Source organism: Aquarana catesbeiana, linkage group LG06 (genome assembly GCF_042186555.1).
Source record: "Aquarana catesbeiana isolate 2022-GZ linkage group LG06, ASM4218655v1, whole genome shotgun sequence".
Classification (NCBI taxonomy): Eukaryota; Metazoa; Chordata; class Amphibia; order Anura; family Ranidae; genus Aquarana; species Aquarana catesbeiana.
This window is the reverse complement of record NC_133329.1, coordinates 337,272,937-337,293,686: the sequence shown is the minus strand read 5'-3', so window position 1 is coordinate 337,293,686 and position 20,750 is coordinate 337,272,937. Positions and strand designations below refer to the sequence as shown.

The 20,750-nt window shown below is 44.0% G+C and overlaps 1 protein-coding gene across 7 annotated transcripts in view; it reads left to right on the top strand.

The window, feature by feature from the left end:
* Positions 1-20,750, top strand: part of RAPGEF4 (Rap guanine nucleotide exchange factor 4) — a 488,280-nt gene that overhangs the window by 286,212 nt on the left and 181,318 nt on the right. For all 7 annotated transcript variants that reach the window (XM_073633880.1, XM_073633882.1, XM_073633881.1 and 4 more), the window contains 2 exons: positions 2,591-2,697; positions 16,521-16,642. In XM_073633880.1, the coding sequence (XP_073489981.1) occupies positions 2,591-2,697; positions 16,521-16,642 (229 nt within the window). The remainder of the gene's footprint in view (positions 1-2,590; positions 2,698-16,520; positions 16,643-20,750) is intronic.

Genomic DNA, 20,750 nt, shown 5'->3' with positions numbered 1-20,750 from the left:
TTGCCCCCCCCCCCTGAAGTCCATTACCAGGCCCTTAGGGTCTGGTATTAACATTAAGGGGAACCCCGAACCAAAAATTAAAAAAAAATGCGTGGGGGGGTCCCCTAAAAATCCATACCACGCCCTTCAGGTCTGGTATGGATATTAAGGGGAACCCTGCACCAAATTGAAAAAAAAATGGCGTAGGGGTCCTCCCCAAAATCCATAGCAGACTCTTCAGGTCTGATATATATTTTAAAGGGAACCCTGCGCCAAAATTTTAAAAAATGGCATAGGGATCCCCCAAAATCCATACCAGACCCTTATCTGAGCATGCAACCTGGCAGGCCACAGGAAAAGAGGGGGGCGAGAGAGCGCCCCCCCTCCTGAACCATACCAGGCCACATGCCCTCAACATGGGGAGGGTGCTTTGGAGTAGCCCCCCAAAGTATCTTGTCCCCATGTTGATGGGGATAAGGGCCTCATCCCCACAACCCTTGCCTGGGCAGGGGGCTTATTAGAATCTGGAACCCCCTTTAACAAGGGGACCCCCAGATCCCGGCCTCCCCGATTTTTGACACTTTTTTTTGTGAAATGGTAGGGGTACAATGTACCTGTTACCAATTCATATAAAGGGGAGGCCGGTATCTGGGGGTCCCCTTGTTAAAGGGGGCTTCCAGATTCTGATAAGCCCCCACGCGCAGACCCCCACAACCACCGGGCAAGGGTTGTGTTGATGAGGCCCTTGTGACATATCAACATGGGGACAAGATATTTGGGGGGCTACTTCAAAGCACCCTCCCCATGTTGAGGGCATGTGGCCTGGGACGATTCAGAATGGGGGCGCTATCTCGCCCCCCCTTTTCCTGCGGCCTGTCAGGTTGCATGCTCGCATAAGGGTCTGGTATGGATTTCTGGGGGACCCCTATGCCATTTTTTTTATTTTGGCACAGGGTTTTCCTTAAAATCCATACCAGACCTGAAGGGCCTGGTATGGATTTTAGGGGGCCTCTCATGCATTTTTTTTTTTATTTTTGGTTCGGGGTTCCCCTTAATATTCATACCAGACCCGAAGGGCCTGGTAATGGACTGGGGGAGGGAACCCATGCCGTTTTTTTCAATGAGTTTTATCTATATTGTTGAGACCCGACAATTCATTACAGTTGTGATCAGTTTTAAATGACTTTTTTTCCTTTAGAAATGTAATTTTGCTGCGGTACTGTTCTAAACACGGGAAAACTGCACCACTTTTCAGGCATACAGGCACGATATTTAGAGGAATATTTCTATTGTTTCACTTTAAGCATTATTAAAATTATTAAAATCACTGCTCCCGAAAAACGTCCGTTTTTTAAAACTTTTTTTTGGATTGTATATGTCCCCTGGGGCAGGACCCGGGTCCCCAAACACTTTTTATGACAATAACTTGCATATAAGCCTTTAAAATGAGCACTTTTGTGTTTTCATGTTAGTGCTCCATAGACTTTAATGGGGTTCCACGGCTTTCGAATTTGTCGCGAACACCGCATAATGTTCGTTGTTCACTGAACGTCAAAACACCCAAAGTTCGGCCCGAACTTATGCTCGGGCCGAACCGTTCGCCCATCCGTAATGGTTAATAGAAAATGTTACAGCTGTCACCAGAACATAAATAGAGGGACAATCTTACAATGGAGTCGTGTGTTCTGTTTACAGCTGTCAAGGAGAGGATTTTCATTTACTTTGGAGAGATTTCCTCTGACTTCTTGTTGTGTATCTGGAAAAGGAAGTTAATAGAAATCTCCCAATGACAGACAGAAAAAAAACAAAAGGGGTATTAATTTTCCCTATTCTTTAAAACTAAAAAATGGGCTTTAGATATACTTTAAAGGGTCCTTTCAGCTTAAACTGATTTTAGTGAGTTTAGGGTACATTTGGGTTGATTTACTAAAGGCAAATAGACTGTGGGCTTTGCAAAGAGCAGTTGCTCCAGAGAATGATGGAGATCTCTGCTGACTTCCATCAGCCAATCATATCCAAGCAAAAAAGCAGTTTTTTTTTTTTATTTTCCTTGCATGTGATTGGATTGGGTATTCTTTGCAAAGTTAAGATGCCCCTCATTTACCAAGCTCTGGAGCAACTGCGCATTATTTAGTGCACAGTCTATTTGCCTTTAGTAAATCAACCCCATAGTGTTAATCAAATCATCCATAGGCTTCCTATATCAGTTAGAGACTGCAAGAGTTGGTTTTATTTTTTCTTACACTCTGTTTTGCAGCTGGAGGAGTAATACTTAATCCTGATTGCTACTTAAATCCAAGCAGTATATATAAGAAGCCAATGAGTTAAGCCCATGTACACCTACTGAGAACTGAAATTGGGGTCAAGACTTTTGATTCAAATACAGGTTTAGTTACATTTCAATAATATAAGATTTGCAACACAACTACCAGCTTATGTTTGCTGATAATCTAAGGAAGAAGATGATATAATATGTTAACCAATGTATGTATATACTTATATAGTTTATCACTATACTAAACATCATTTATCTTCCAGAGGGGATATACCATTCATGTCTCAAGCTCAGTCTAACATATGTTTCTTTTATTTTGATACCTAAATCATAAAGGTCCCATCTGAACGTATTCTACGGGCTGGGAAGATATTACGTAATGCGATTCTTTCACGAGCGCCTCACATGATCAGAGATCGCAAATATCACCTAAAAACATACAGGTGAGTAACGCTGAAACACATAGAATGTTTTTCCTACATTGAGTTTAACCGCTTCAGCCCCGGAACATTTGATCCCCTTCCTGACAAGAGCACTTTTTGTGATTTGGCACTGCGTCGCTTTAACTGACAATTGCGCAGTCGTGCGACCTTGCACCCAAACAAAATTGATGTCCTTTTTTTTCCCCACAAATAGAGCTTTCTTTTGGTGGTATTTGATCACCTCTGCGTTTTTTAGTTTTTGCGCTATAAACAAAAAACGAGCAACAATTTTGAAAAAAAAGCAATATTCTTTACTTTTTGCTATAATAAATATCCCCCAAAAATATATAAAAAAACAAATTTTTTCCTCAGTTTAGGCCAATATGTATTCTTCTACATATTTTTGGTAAAAAAATCGCAATAAGCGTATACTGATTGGTTTGTGCAAAAGTTATAGCGTCTACAAAATAGGGTATAGTTTTATGGCATTTTTATTATTATTTTTTTTTTTTATTAGTAATGGCGGTGATCTGCGATTTTAATCGCGACTGCGACATTATGGTGGACACATCGGCCGCTTTTGACACTATTTTGGGACCATTGTCATTTATACAGCGATCAGTGCTATAAAAATGCACTGATTACTGTGTAAATGACACTGGCAGGGAAGGGGTTAAACAGTAGGGGGCGATCAAGGGGTTAAGAGTGTCCTAGGGAGTGATTACAACTGTGGGGGGGATGGGCTTCCACTCACATGACAGCGAACACTTCTCCTGATGACAAAGAGCAGTGATCTCTGTCATGTCACAAGGTAGAACTGGGAAATGCACTTCCCCGTTCTGCGGCTCCGTGATACGATCGTGCAGGCCCTGCCAATTAAAGGGGACATACAGGTATGCCCATTTGCCCACCGCTGCCATTGTGCCCACATATGTCAGCGTGCAGTGGTTAAGCCAAAATCCAACTGGATTTACACGGTTCCGTGTGTATAGATGTGATTAGGCCCTTAGAGTTCTCCTTATACCCCATTGATGCCAGCTTCACACATACAGTATACAGCAGTGTTCCTCACTGTGTTTCTCCCTTTGAAATTGTAGACAATGTCAAGGCACCCTTTAAAACCATGGACAATCTTGAGGCACCCCATTCTAAAATATTCTAATAGCTTTACATAATGCAGCAAAATCCACATGTAGGACACCCAACATTAGAGTTGATTTATTCTTCCAAAGCAAATACACTTTTGCACACTGGTACTGACTAGTATTCCAATGTTTCTCTTCTCCCTCAATTTCTCTCCATTAGTCAGCAAATGAGACCCCAGAACTGAGGGACAGGGGTACAAGAGGGTCAAACAAGGATGCCGTGGAGGCAACAGACATCATTGGTTGTTAGGATGCCAGTGTCTATATGAAAGTCTTAATGGTGCATAATGAAAACCTGAGGCTTTGTGTAACTAAAGGGAAGGCTTCATCCACCTGCTGGCTTGTATACAATTTTTGATAATTTTTTAGGAATTTTGCTAAGGCACCCCTGAAGAAACCTCAAGGCGCCATGAGGCTGGTATACAGCATCATGGAGGTGGGCCTACTTGGATTTGTGCTGGAAGTATGCTTCTTAGTACACCGAGAAAATGAGCTGTTGCTGACAGCTCTGGGTCCTGTACTAACAATCAGATAATCACTAGACATGTGCATTCGTTTTCGTCCGAATGCATTTTCCTCTAAATTTCGGGAATTTTCATGTTCGCTTTAACATACGATAACGAACGCACAGAATCCAAAATCCAAAAGATCCAAAATAAAAAATGCTCTTTTTTTTCGTATCCATTATATTTTCATTCGATATAGATAGATAGAAGTTTCGACATGGTGGTGAGAATAGCGATCTGTGTCTATCGAACTTGTGGTTGAATGTGCCTAACCTAACTCTATTAGTCCAAGATTATTCGACATAGAGAGGAAAGTTTCGACATTATAGAGACATGAAGATTTGACGAAGCAGCTAAAAACATATGATTGATTATTATAGTAATAAAATAGGCGTGCACAGCCCATTGCATTAGGGTGTGCACCCCAAAGCTCAAACACATATGCATGTGTGTGCATGTGTATACATACGGAAGGTGTCAGTAGGGCAATAGACGGTGTCAGTAGGGTAGTGGACAGAGTCAGTAGTTTTTATTTTTATTATTTTATTTATTATTTTTTACAGTTTTATTATTTTAGTTTTTCTATTTTTTTAGAAGCCCCGTTAGGGGGCCTTGGTGAAATGTCCGGGGTCTAAATGGGGAATCTGCACCACATGGGGTGATTAGGGTGTGCCCAGGCACACCTGGCACACCCTGTGCGCACGCCTATGAGTAATAATAATTAATAATTAGAATTATTATTAGTCAAACAACATTAGAATTCTACTATAGCTTGGGGGCGGAGCATTCGACCGGAAATGTGCGATCGCCGCGTCGTACAGTTTAGCTGCTTCATTGAATCTTCTTAGAACATCCGACAGACACCATAAGCCTTCAATTGACAGATTTGACCTTAATTAATTCGGATTTTCGGACGAATGCGTTATTTAAATAAACAAAATCAATAAAAACAAATTTCGGGAGTAACTACATCAATTTATTTTTTGGATAAAACCGAAATTCCGAAACAAAATATTTCAGTGTGCACGTCTAATAATCACTGTGGTAGCCTGTGATTGGCTATCACAGTAACATCTTTGTAAAAGCTGCCCCTGTATCCTCTTTCTGTTTTTGAATGGAGAAAAAGAGGAGAAGAATGTGAGAATGTGAAAAAAAAACAGTCTGTGTAGCTTGAAGGGCTCATTGACACCAAAACGCAGTGCTGGAAAACTCAAGTTACGTGTGCGTTTCCCACATTGTGTTTTAAATGCACTGAGTGTGCGATCTGCTGCACGTGTCAATCGATTCCTAAGGACACCCCAAACACAGATTGCAAACACAATGAGGTTGATTTACTAAAGACAGATAGACTGTGCACTTTGAAAAGTGTAGTTGCCCTTTGCAAGTACAGTTGCTCCAGAGCTTAGTAAATGAGGTAAGGCTTTACTTTGCAAAGAGTATCCAATCACGTGCAAGCAAAATAAAAAAAACAATGTTTTTGCTTGCATATGATTGGATGATGGAAGTCAGCCAGTGCTAATTTTGGCAGCAAATTTCGATTTAGTTTTAGTCTTAGTCTTAGGACTAAAATGGCATTTTAGTTTTAGTCCCATTTTTGTCTTCTGCAATTGCTTTAGTTTTTTTTATTTATTTTATTTATTTAAGGTACTTATATAGCGCCGTCAATGTACACAGCGCTTTACATATACATTGTACATTCACATCGTCCCTACCCTCAAGGAGCTTACAATCTAAGGTCCCTAACTCACATTCATACATACTAGGGACAATTTAGACAGGATCCAATTAACCTACCAGCATGTCTTTGGAGTGTGGGAGGAAACCGGAGTATCCGGAGGAAATCCACGCAGGCACAGGGAGAACATGCAAACTCCAGGCAGGTAGTGTTGTGGTTGGGATTCAAACCAGCGACCCTTCTTACTGCTAGGTGAAAGTGCTACTCACTACACCACTGTGCCGCCCTGGCTCAGTTTAGTTCTATTTAGTCGACTAAATCTCCAGTACATTTTAGTCGACTAAAACTCATTTTAGTCGTCTAAAATCGAATGGGTGTAATTAAATTGTAATGCATTATTTACGATTTCTCCACAATTTCCAAACTCATCATATACTGCTGGAGTGAAAAATCTAATAGGCTATTATTTATGGTATTGAGTTATGAACATGCGCTACAGACCAGTGTTAATATTTAAGTCAAATTTCAATTTAGTTTTAGTCTTAGTCTTTTGACTAAAATGGCATTTTAGTTTTAGTCCCATTTTAGTCTTTTGACTAAAATGCCATTTTAGTTTTAGTCGTAGTTTAGTCATCTCAATTGTTTTTGTTTTAGTCGTATTTTAGTCGACTAAAATAGTATTCATTTAGTCGACTAAAATGTTTTAGTCGATGAAATTAACACTGAAGTCAGCAGAGCTTCTGCTCATTTACTAAGCTCTGAAGCAACTGCACTTGCAGAGTGCACAGTCTTTTTGCCTTTTTGCCTTTAGTAAATCTACCCCAATGTGTTTGCCTGCACCAAATGGCATTATAGCGCACTACCACTTGATCCGGTTTCTACACGTTTTTAAAAGTAGTGCATGCACTACTTTAGATGCGATCCAGTAAATTTGCACTGGAAAATTGCATTGCACTGAATCGCACAGAAACGCGGAGCGCATTTCTGTGCCATTCCGGTGTGAACCAGCTCTAAGGCCCCGTGCACACTGGGTGTTTAGACTCGGTCCATGGGGCTCTGGCGTTTTAACTGCAGGTAGAGCAGACTGATCCAGCTCTGCTGCCGGAAGCAGCCTGTCAAACGAATGATGCTGGATAATGCTCCTATCATTACAAACAGTTAGAGCAGTATGTGCGCAGGAACGTATGCCCATAATACAAGAATTCTGCGTCTCCTACTGCCCTAAATCAGCAGAAAGTTTGATTGCAGCAGCAAAAGAAAAAAAAATAATCAAATAATAATAATACAAGGAATTTGGAGGAGGCTGAAACCAATAGAAAGTACTTTTTTGAGTTCCGAATACATACTTGAAAACATTTTTTTCTATAAACCAGAGTTTTTTTGTCACTTTAACACATTGAGCCCAATGAGCACGAAGAAAAAAAAAATTCTCCAGTAAACTACTGTATTTGTTAAAAATAAAATTGTCTAGCAGAAAATTCTGATTTTTTTCAGGGAATGTGTATGTGTGTATATATATATATATATATATATATATATATATATATATATATATATATATATATATATATTTATATATGTGAAAAATGTAAACAAAAAATCCCCCTGGACGGCAGGTGGTTAATGTATCAATAAGGTCTCTAGCCACCAGAAAAAATGTATGTGCATACGAACACGTTTAGATGCATTTATGCGCGTATTCTCATATATTATGCTCATAAACTCCTCTCCAAACGCAGCTTTGGGGCTTTTTTTATGCCCCAAACGCTGCACAATACACACATTACCGCCCTCATGCGTATGGCCACATTAGATAACATGCATAGGCAGAAAAACAAAAAAAAACACAAGACGCTCCTGAAATCAGCATTTTTTTGTGTCTGTGTGCATGAGGTCTAAGCATGCATACTTCAACATTAATGTAGACAACATTACCTTTTGCAGACCGTCCACCCACAATGTACTGCAGACGGGCAGCCCGTGCCTGCTTCGGGGTTTAGGGCTTGTTCATGCGCACCCCCCCCCCGAGCATGCTGACACACGCTGTGACTGTACACAGCGGTAGTCTGTCAGCCAATGATTCATGGCCAGGACCTGCTGATTGGCTGTGTGCAATCCCAGCCCAGAGCTCTGTGTTGACAATCAACACAGAGCTCTATAAAGAGGGAATGATCTCTCTATTTCTTATCCCTGCAAAACAGAGATAAGAAACAAAGGGATCTGTAGTAAAAAGCAGCACACATTACACATAGTTATGCACACATTTAACCCCTTGATCGCTGTAGATGTTAACCCCTTCCCAGCCAGTGTCATTAATACAGTTACAGTGTATATTATTTGCACTGATCACTGTATTAGTGTCACTGGTGATGTCATTGGCAGTTAGGCAGTTCCCCCCAAGCATCAGTTAGTGTCAGAATTCTTGCCACACTATTGCAGTTCCGTTATAAGTATATATATATATACAGTGGGGCAAAAAAATTTTTAGTTAGCCACCAATTGTGCAAGTTCTCTCACTTAAAAAGATGAGAGAGGCCTGTAATTGTCATCATAGGTATACCTCAACTATGAGAGACAAAATGTGGAAACAAATCCAGACAATCACATTGTCTGATTTTTGAAAGAATTTATTTGCAAATTATGGTGGAAAATAAGTATTTGGTCACCTGCAAAAAAGCAAGATTTCTGGCTCTCACAGACCTGTATCTTCTTCTTTAAGAGGCTCCTCTGTCCTCCACTCATTACCTGTATTAATGGCACCTATTTGAACTTGTTATCAGTATAAGACACCTGTCCACAACCTCAAACAGTCACACTCCAAACTCCACTATGGTGAAGACCAAAGAGCTGTTGAAGGACACCAGAAACAAAATTGTAGACCTGCACCAAGCTGGGAAGATTGAATTTGCAATAGGCAAGCAGCTTGGTGTGAAGAAATCAACTGTGGGAGCAATAGTTAGGAAATGGAAGACATACAAGACCACTGATAATCTCCCTCAATATGGGGCTCCACGCAAGATCTCATCTCGTGGGGTCAAAATGATCACAAGAGCGGTGAGCAAAAATCCCAGAACCACACAGGGGGACCTAGTGAATGACCTGCAGAGAGCTGGGACCAGCGTAACAAAGGCTACCATCAGTAACACACTACGCCGCCAGGGACTCAGATCCTGCAGTGCCAGACGTGTCCCCCTGCTTAAGCCAGTACATGTCTGGGCCCATCTGAGGTTTGCTAGAGAGCATTTGGATGATCCAAAAGAGGATTGGGATAATGTCATATGGTCAGATGAAACCAAAGTAGAACTGTTTGGTAGAAACACAACTCGTCCTGTTTGGAGGAGAGAGAATGCTGATTGCAACCAAAGAACACCATACCTACTGTGAAGCATGGTGGTGGCAACATCATGCTTTGGGGCTGTTTCTCTGCAAAGGGAACAGGACGACTGATCCGTGTACATGAAAGACTGAATGAGGCCATGTATTGTGAGATTTTGAGTGCAAACCTCCTCCCATCAGCAAGGGCATTGAAGATGAATCATGGCTGGGTTTTTCAGCATGACAATGATCCCAAACACAGCGCCCGGGCAACGAAGGAGTGGCTTCATAAGAAGCATTTCAAGGTCCTGGAGTGGCCTAGCCAGTCTCCAGATCTCAACCCCATAGAAAACCTTTAAGGGAGTTGAAAGCCCGTGTGGCCCAGCGACAGCCCCAAAATATCACTGCTCTAGAGGAGATCTGCATGGAGGAATGGGCCAACATACCAGCAACAGTGTGTGACAACCTTGTAAAGACTTACAGAAAACGTTTGACCTCTGTCATTGCTAACAAAGGATGTATAACAAAGTATTGAGATGAACTTTTGATATTGACCAAATACTTATTTTCCACCATAATTTGCAAATAAATTCTTTCAAAATTCGGACAATGTGATTGTCTGGATTTGTTTCCACATTTTGTCTCTCATAGTTGAGGGATACCTATAATGACAATTACAGGCCTCTCTCATCTTTTTAAGTGGGAGAACTTGCACAATTGGTGGCTGACTAAATACTTTTTTGCCCCACTGTACATACCATAGTTTGTAGATGCTATAACTTTCACACAAACCAATCAATATACACATAATGTCATTTATTTTACCAAAGACATGTAGCAGAATACATTTTGGACAAAATTTATGAAGAAATTCGATTTTTAACAATTCTTTTATTGGATATGTTTTATAGCAGAAAGTAAAAAAAAATGGTTTTGTTTTTTTCATAGTTTTCAGTCTTTTTTTGTTTATATTGCAAAAAATAAAAACCCCAGTGGTATTCAAATACCACCAAAAGAAAGCTGTATTTATGTGAAAAAAAATGATAGACAGTAAATTCCATTTGGATACAGCGTTGCATGACTGCGTAATTACCAGTTAAATGAGCACAGTGTTAAATAGCAAAAGAATGGCCTGGTCATGAAGGGGGGTAAAATATTCCAGAGCTGAAATGGTTATGTGCAATGGTGCTGCCTCCTCTTGCAGTGCCGTCTAGGCACCACTCCACAATTTCCTTCCAGTAAACAGCGAATGTTATAAAGTGCTCACATATCTCTCAACGGCTCGTGGGGTTTTTTGCAACATTGATCAGCTTTATGTGTGAGTTATCAAAGAGATAAGTTCTACCTCGCTAGGTTCAAGGAACATTTCCTGTAAAAGTAATGATTTGTACACTGCCATCTCCTAACCAGCGTCTACATAAAATATTGAAATATTCTTTCCCCTTGTCAGTTCTCATTTGTCTTCATGGCTGCTTAAACAACACAGCTTGGCAGCAAACTTCCTTTGCTCAGTGTTTAGTCTAAAAACATGCCTTGGCTTTATATCGGTGTAATGCTCGATTGGGAGTGTACCCGAGCACACATTGTTTTATTGTTATGGAACTGAGATTTCTCACTTCCGTTATACATGAAAGCGACCTGCGTTAAAATGAAGCCAGAGAGCCAACAATATTACACAAAGTATTTGGCCTTTTTCTTGTGCTCTTTATACTGCAGAACTCTACATACAAATCTCAGATATTGTGAACTTGTCTAAACAATATTCAGTATCAAGAGAATATTTAGGGCCCTTTCACACGCCCGGGTAGCTGCGGCTGCCAGGCTCCTGCGGCGATAACCGGTGGATTTTTGCTGCTGGAACGAATAGGTTATGCGATCAGCATAGGGCTGCCACCTTTTCTTCTTGTCAAACCCGAACACTTTAGCGGCGCACGGCAATTTTTTTTTCTTATAGTAAGAACTATACATATATTTTGCTGTTAAATAACATTTCTAATCATATGAAGTTAAGAACAAGAGTCCCCCTTTACATCAGAGTCCACAGAATTCCCCTTTTACATCTGAACTTTGCAGAGTTCACTTTCACTGTAAGGGGGGACTCTGCAGACTCTGATGTGAGGGAGAACACTGGGGACTCTAATATAAGGGATCCTCTGGGAACACTGATTTAAGGGGGAACACTGAGAACTCTGATGTATGGAGAAGACTCTGATTGAAGGGGGAACACTGTGGTCTCTGGTGTAAAGGGGAAATCTGATGTAAGTGGTGCTCTGAGAACCCTGATTTGCCTTATGCCCCGTACACACGGTCGGATTTTCCGATGGAAAATGTGTGATAGGACCTTGTTGTGGGAAATTCTGACCGTGTGTGGGCTCCATCACACATTTTCCATCAGATTTCCGACACACAAAGTTTGAGAGCACGCTATAAAATTTTCCGACAACAAAATACGTTGTCGGAATTTCCGATCGTGTGTACACAAATCCGACGCACAAAGTGCCACGCATGCTCAGAATAAATAAAGAGATTAAAGCTATTGGCTACTGCCTCGTTTATAGTCCCGACGTACGTGTTTTATGTCACCGCGTTCAGAACGATCGGATTTTCCGACAACTTTGTGTGACCGTGTGTATGCAAGACAAGTTTGAGCCAACATCCGTCGGAAAAAATCCATGGATTTTGTTGTCGGAATGTCCGATCAATGTCCGACCGTGTGTACAGGGCATTAGTGTACTCACTCAGAGGCAGGAGAGAGAAGGGGGGGACTTCAGTTACAGACAGGGATGGATGGTGAGCTCACTCACCTCTTGGCAGTCAGCACCTCTCATCCAGATGTATCTGAGGCTGCTGGACTTTAAATTTCTGGCACCAACTTACTTTCCTATTCTGAGGCACAGCGCCGGGGATTGGAGTGTGGGCAGACACAGAGGGGTAGGGGTGGGAGGAAGAGGTGCAGATCGTACCCTCTCTCCTCTCCTGTCTGTGTGTGTGTTTGGGGGGGTTGTTAGTGCTGGCTTTGGGCAGTGTGAAACATTGTAACAGACACTCTCAGCTTAGACAACTGCAGCCAGCAACCCTGCTGGGAAGCCATAGTCCAGTCTAAATATTGTGTCCGGGTTTCAGGCAGCCTGAAACCCGGACGCCTGATTCCAAACCCAAACTGTCCGGGTGAATCCTGGACAGGTGGCAACCCTAGATTAGCAACATCTCTAACAGCAGCTCTCTGTTCTTTGTGCGGCTACATTGTGACACATGTGAACAGCAGCGGCTGCTGGCAAAAATACACCAATTCTTTCTGCTGGAATCTGGCAGGTCATTAGGCTTTTATTGCACACACAATGCAGGTAGCTGCTGTTAGGGACAGTTGTCTGAGCCTGGACACAGCCGACTGATCGCATAGTCATTCCAGCAGCAAGAATCTGCTAATTCTTGTCGCAGTATTTCGGCGGCCATAGCTGCCCGGCCGTGTTAAAGGTGCCTTACAGTGTTGTGGTTTGTTAATGTGCGTTATTTCATGCTTTAGGGCTTGTTCACAGGTGCTTTGATCTCTCATGAGCAATCCACATTCATATTACTATTTAGAGAGAATTTGACAGGCAGTGAGGTGGTATTGTATCACCTCCTCACCATCTGCTTTAACCCCTTGATCCCCGCACTAGCATGCTACAACCATGTGCATTGCACACAGCTGCAGGGTGCTTGTAGAGTGTCCCCATTCATTAAAATGGGTCGCATTCGGTGGGTGCTGCGCCAATGCTTTGAAGCAAAGCATTGCGGCCGCAGCGTGTGTACACCCCTGATTGCTGCCTCTGCAGTTAAAGGGGTAGCGGCTGTGAGACGGTAAAAGCGCAACTCAACCACAGGGTTTTTTTGCCCTCCAACCGCTAGTGTTGAAAGCAATATTAAAGCCTTGTTTTTTTTTTTTTAAATAACTAACATGTTATACTTACCTGCTCTGTGCAGTGGTTGTGCACAGGGCAGCCCAGATCCTCCTCTTCTCGGGTCCCCCCTGCTGGCACTCCTGGCTCCTCCCTCCTGCTTGCTCTAGAGGCACCCAAGCAGGCGCGCTCCCGACCTGCGGCTCTGTGTGTCCATTCACACAAGGACCTAGGGCTCGGCCCCTCCGTCTCCTTTATGGCTCACTGACTGTGATTGACTCTCTCTGCTGCCAAAATCCAATCAGCAGTGTGAGTCCCTGGAGAGGAGAGGCAAGGCTCTTGTGGACATTGCTGAATCGAGAGGGGGCTCAGGTAAGTATTAGGGGGAGGCTGCTGCACACAGAAGGTTTTTTACTTTTATGCATAGGATGCATGAAGGTAAAAAAACTTGTGCCTTTACAATCACTTTAAAGCGGAACTAAAGTCTCCATACGTACCTGTCCAATGGTCCTGCACTAGCGCCGGCATTGTTTTCTGAGTGTCGGTCTTCGGGCCCTTTCATTTACTGGGGGGGGGTGACATTATCCCAACCCTCGGAGACCGGCTCTGTACTGTAAGCTAAGCTAAGGTAGGGGCAGAAGAGACAGTGCATGTTTCCTCTGCAATAAAGGCCTGCCAGCGCCTGCCAGATTCCTATGGCAAGAATCGGTGGATTTTTGCTGCTGCAATGACTAGGTAATGCGATCAGCAGCATCCGCTCAGCCCATTTAAACTACCAGTGGTCTGACAGCAGCCGCTGCTGTTCACATGTACCCGCACACAGAGCACACAGCTGCAGTTAGGGACAGATGTCTGAGCCAATAAAAGCCTGCCTGCTCACAGTTTTTTTTACAGCGGGACCGTGTTAAGGCAGCTTATTGAAAATAATGGGCTGCCAATGCACTCGAATGTGTCAAAGTAGGTGCCATCCTGATTTGGCTACAAAAGCAGATATATACTTTAATAACCACTTCAGCTCCAGAAGATTTACCGCCCTTCATGACCAGGCCATTTTTTGCAATACGCCACTGCGTTACTTTCATTAATAATTGGGCGGTCATCCAATATGTCCTTTTTTCCCCCATAAATAGAGCTTTCTTTTGGTGGTATTTGATCACCTCTGCTTTTTCGAAAAAGGCCGACAATTTTGAAAACAAAAACAATATTTTTTACTTTCTGCTATAAAACATATTCAATAAAAAAATAGAAAAAAAATCTAATTTCTTAATAAATTTAGGCTGTGTATTCTGCTACATATTTTTGGTAAAAAAAATCCCAATAAGCGTATATTGATTGGTTTGCACAAAAGTTATAGCGTTTACAAACTATGGGATATATTTTTAAATTTTATTTATTTATTTTTACTAGTAATGGCGACAATCAGTGACTTATAGCGGAACTGTGATATTGCGGTGGAGAGTCGGACACTAACTGACACTTTTGGCACTTTTTGGGGACCAGTTAAACTAATACAGTAATCAGTGCTAAAAAATATGCACTGTCACTGTACTAATGGCACTGGCTGGGAAGGGGTTAACATCAGGGGCAATCAAAGGGTTAACTGTGTGCCTGACCAGTGTTTATATGTACTGTGGGAGGTGCTTTTACTGGGGGAAGACATGGATCCTAGTCCCTGCAGGAACACAGGATCCATGCCTTCCCTCCTATCAGAATAGCCATCTGCCTTGTTTACATAGGCAGATTGTCATTCTCTCTCTCTGCAGGATAATCAGCGGGTGCCAGCAGACATCGAGTCCACGGTACCCGCTGATCGACTCCCGATGTGTATAATCACAGCGGGAACGAGCCACCAGCCACGCGCATTCGCACCCGCTACCCAGCAGTGCAGGATCACACATATATATATATTTCAATGTAGAAAAATGTAATATAATGCATTTGGGTGACAAAAATATGAATGCAATCTATACACTGGGGGGAGAACCTTTGGGGGAATCTAGGATGGAAAAGGACCTGGGGGTCCTAGTAGATGATAGGCTCAGCAATGCCAAGCTGCTGCTAACAAAGCAAACAGAATATTGGCATGCATTTAAAGGGGGATCAACTCCAGTGATAAAACGATAATTCTCCCGCTCTACAAGACTCTGGTCCGGCTGCACCTGGAGTATGCTGTCCAGTTCTGGGCACCAGTCCTCAGGAAGGATGTACTGGAAATGGAGCGAGTACAAAGAAGGGCAACAAAGCTAATAAAGGGTCTGGAGGATCTTAGTTATGAGGAAAGGTTGCAAGCACTGAACTTATTCTCTCTGGAGAAGAGACGCTTGAGAGAGGATATGATTTCAATTTACAAATACTGTACTGGTGACCCCACAATAGGGATAAAACTTTTTCGCAGAAGAGAGTTTAACAAGACTCGTGGCCACTCATTAAAATTAGAAGAAAAGAGATTTAACCTTAAACTACGTAGAGGGTTCTTTACTGTAAGAGCGGCAAGGATGTGGAATTCCCTTCCACAGGCGGTGGTCTCAGCGGGGAGCATTGATAGCTTCAAGAAACTATTAGATAAGCACCTGAATGACCGCAACATACAGGGATATATAATGCAATACTGACACATAATCGCACACATAGGTTGGACTTGATGGACTTGTGTCTTTTTTCAACCTCACCTACTATGTAACTATGTAACTATATATATATATATATATATATATATATATATATATATAAAATCCTGTGCACAATGGATACAGTGGATGCAGCATTACTCCGATGCTACATCTGTCCCCTGCTGCTGCTAAGACTGAGAGCTGAGTCATCAAAGACCACTTATCGCTCAGTTCTTGGTCTTCACTGAGCAGAGAGCTGGTGACTGTCTGTGTGGCTCTGTGCTCTGCCCTTCCAGTGCTAAGTGGAGTTCTGGGCTGTGGAGGGGTAGGAGCGGCTTGCTCAGGCTCTCAGCGTCTTACTGAGAGAGATACTGAGCCACCTGGTTGCCTGACTATAAAGTCCAGAGCCTGGACCATTTGAGTTATTTCAGCTGACGGCGGGCTTCAGCCCGCCGTCAGCTGAAAACGGGTAACTGGAGCGCAGAACTAACTTCACTCCTGTGATGCACAGGAGAATTAGGGCCAAAAAAAAAAAGCTTCAGCCATACTTCTCCTTTAAATACAGACCCAGCAAAGGATCAGACTCTGCCTTCCAATAACCATAACTCACAACCTTGACCTTTTCCCCATGTAATGCTTCTGAACTGTATTGAGATTAAACCCATTCATGGTTTGTGACTTTTGGTAACTTTGTTATGTCTATGTATCTTTGGCAGGCAATGTTGTGTAGGAACAGAACTGGTTGACTGGCTGATCCAGCAGAGTTCCTGTGTTCATTCCCGGACACAAGCTGTGGGCATGTGGCAAGTCTTACTGGAGGAGGGAGTTCTTAACCATGGTAAATGCAGCATCATCACAGCTGGGGTATCATACATCATTCTATCAAGCTTGGTTAAAGGAAAACTGTACTCAAAGTATACATGCTGCCAAAAATGACCACTCCTTCTGTCTAGCTATTATGCTAAATTAGTGAGCTCAGCTCTTTCTTATGGTGGTCATACATGCTTTGATAAATGATTGATTCTTTTTCCAATCAATCTAAGAATAGTCAATCATCCGATTGGTATGCCACTATCAGGTCCCACACTTACCAGACAGGTGAGTCCGCTTGGGCAGAGGGTAGGCTCCCTTACGTATCCGATTCGGGGCCCCTGATAGAGTAGACAGGAGGCCACGAATGCGGAGTGGTATGAGGGCCTGTAGTAGGATCCTGGAGCACAATGGTCTGGCAAGCAACCGGTAGGTCTTCAGACTGGGTAGAGCAGATGCTGGGCAGGAACTGATCAGGCTGGTCACACACAGGCAGAGGTCGGCAACGGGCTGGCAGCATCGGTACAAGAGGGTGAGGCAAAAACAAGGTCAGACAAGCCGGGGTCGGGTTCAGGCAGCAATCAAGGATAGTCCAAGGGGTAGCCGGGTCACAATGGATAAGCACAACAGGGAAACAGGAACTCAGGATGATCACGGACAAGGTACAGAGCTGTTTGATCAGGCAGCACTGGGTCAGCATAGAGGCAAGCCTTAAATAGGCCGATTGGCGCCAAAACGCCGCGCACGTGCGCGCGCCGATTCGCCAAAGCGCGCCGCGCCCCCGCACGCGCCCGAGCGCGCCCCCGACACCGGCGTGCACGCCCACCGAACCGGGTCGCGTCACAAGCAGCGCCCACAGGCGGACGCGCGCTAACGCGAACGCGCGCTAGCGTGAACGCGCGTACGCACGAACGCCCGGACGCCACCCCGCACGCCACGGTCGGCCAGCCCAGACACACCGGTGCCCACAGGGACACGCGCCCCAGCACGGACAGGAACGCGAGCGCCAACACGCCCCGGCGCGCCCCGGCGCCCAACCAGGTAACCTCTCTGACAGTGCCCCCTCCTCAAGGGCAGACTCCGGATGCCCAGCTGGGCCATCTTTGCGGGATGAGAGGTTTTGAAGGATTGAAGGAGATCGTTAGCGTGCAAATTGTTTTCTGGTTCCCACGAATTGTCTTCGGGACCGTAGCCCCTCCACTTCACCAGATATTGTACCTGATTGCGCCTTCTTCTGCAATCAAGAATTGCTTCCACTTCAAACTCCTCTTCGCCATCAACCTTGATTGGTTTGGGTGGACCAATGCAACGACCAGGAAAGAAATTAGGCGTGACCGGTTTTAGGAGAGAAACGTGGAATACTGGATGAATTTTCAGGGAATTGGGGAGGTCCAATTCAAATGCCACATTGTTGATCTTCCTTTTGATCAAGAAAGGACCCAGGTATTTGGGACCCAGTTTCCTGGATGGACAAGCTAGCTTGAGGTTTGCGGTGGACAGCCAGACAGAATTGCCAGGTTCTAGCATAAGTTCTCCTCGCCTCTTTCTGTCGAAGATCCTCTTATAGTCTTCCTGAGCCTTGGTCATGGTTTCCTGTAGCAATTTATTGTTATTGGCGAAAAAATTCAAGGTCTCGGAAACTGCAGGAACAGGGCATTCAGAAAATGCTCCAGGTAAGAAGGATGGGTGGAAACCGTAGTTGGCGTAGAACGGAGACTGATTAGTCGCTGAATGTAAAGAGTTATTATAAGAAAATTCTGCGATGGGAAGCAGGGAGGCCCAGTCATCTTGGGAAAAAGCTGAAAAACAGCGGATGTATTGCTCCAAGGTTTGGTTCGTCCTCTCAGTTTGTCCATTGGACTGAGGGTGGTAGGCCGAGGAAAAGGACAACTCGATCTCAAGGGCACCACAAAGGGATCTCCAGAATCTGGAGGTGAACTGGACGCCTCTGTCCGAGACTATATTGGTCGGGACTCCATGTAGTCTGACGATCTCTTTGATGAAGATAGCGGCGGTCTCCATGGCTGAGGGGGTGCCCTTCATGGGGAGGAAATGGGCCATTTTAGACAACCTGTCCACTACAACAAAAATGGATGAAAAACCCTCTGATGGTGGAAGCTCCACGATAAAATCCATAGAGATCATGGCCCAAGGTCTCTCTGGAACTGGTAATGGCTTCAGTAGGCCCCATGCTCTTGACCGGCTAGTCTTATTTCTGGCACACGTATCACAGGACTCCACATATGCCTTACAATCCCTAGTAAGATGAGGCCACCAGAAGGAGCGTTGGACAAGGTCAATTGTTTTCCGTGTGCCGAAGTGACCCGCAAGTTTGTGGTCATGGCACAAGCTTAGTACCCGTGCTTTCAGCTCCTCAGGAACCACAATCCTATTCTTGAACCAGAGCAGTCCATCCTTGGCACAGGCTTCAGCAAGTGGGGGCATTCTCGAGGAAGCTCGCCTGATTTGAGAAATTATGTCTTCCTGTAGAACGAGAAAATTTCCAGAAGGAAGAATGGTGTCTGGGGACAGGGTTCTTTCAGAGTCAAGGAACATCCGGGAAAGGGCGTCGGATTTGACATTCTTGGATCCAGGTCTGTACGTGATGTGGAAAATAAATCGCGAAAAAAAAAGTGCCCATCTGGCCTGCCGGGGTTTTAATCTCTTGGCCGTTCTTAGGTACTCTAAGTTCTTATGGTCTGTGTAGACCAAGATGGGATGTGCTGCACCTTCCAGGAGATAACGCCATTCTTCCAGAGCTGCTTTAATGGCCAGAAGTTCCCGATCACCCACATCATAGTTCTTCTCGGACGGAGAGAGCTTACGTGAGAAGAATCCCACTGGATACAGGAGTGCTTTGGCACCCTGTCTCTGAGACAGTACAGCTCCGACCGCAACTTCGGAGGCATCCACCTCCAGGACGAAAGGCAAGGCAGGATTGGGATGTTTAAGAATAGTGGCTAAGGTAAACAACGCTTTGAGTTTTCCAAAGGCCTCTTGTGCTTTAGGGGTCCAGTGGAACCGGCACCCTTGTTTAATAAGTTCCGTAATAGGAGCTATGATTGAAGAAAATCCCCTGATGAACTTTCTGTAGAAATTGGCGAAGCCAATAAAACGTTGTACCCCTTTCTTGTCAGTCGGTGCAGGCCACTCCAGAATGGCGGATACTTTCTGAGGATCCATTTTAATGCCATCAGGAGAGATGATTAAACCCAAGAATTGGATGGATTGGAGCTCAAATTCGCACTTCTCGAGTTTGGCGTAGAGCCCATGCTGTCTTAGCCGGGAGAGTACAGTTCGTACATGTCTGCGGTGCTCCATCAGAGAGGCGGAGAAGACCAGGATATCATCTAGATAAACGATGACGTATAAATCCAGTAAATCATGAAAGACATCATTAACAAAGTGCTGAAATGTTGCCGGTGCGTTGCACAGACCAAAAGGCATGACAAGGTACTCATAATGACCAAATCGGGTACGAAAAGCTGTCTTCCACTCGTCTCCTTCTCTTATACGGATCAGGTTATAGGCTCCACGGAGGTCTAGTTTAGTAAACACGGTAGCAGATCCTAACCTCTGAAACAGCTCAGGAACCAAAGGTAGCGGGTATCTGTTTTTTATGGTAATTTTGTTAAGCTCCCGGTAGTCAATGCAGGGACGTAGGGAATGATCTTTTTTTTCTACGAAGAAGATGCCTGCCCCAGCTGGAGACGTAGAAGGACGAATGAACCCTTTCTTCAGGTTTTCGTCAATGTAAGTCTTCAAGGTGCCCAGCTCCTGCTCAGTCAAGGGAAAGATTCTACCAAAGGGGACTTCGGTACCCGGTAGAAGTTCTATTGGGCAGTCATAGGGTCTATGTGCTGGAAGGGTTTCTGCCCCCTTCTTACTGAACACGTCTAGGAAATCCCGGTAGGGTTCAGGAAGATCTTGGTAGAGTTTAGTTTCAGAGTCCATGCACAGACATTGGGAAGAGGTTGGTGGGGTTCCCCGTAAGCAGTTTTGTCTACAATATTCGGAGGAAAACTGAACCTTGCCCGTAGCCCAGTTGATGCTAGGATTGTGGGCCTGTAGCCAAGGTATCCCTAGGATAATTGGAAAGAGAGGAGAGGAGATGACATCTAGGCGTAATAGTTCCT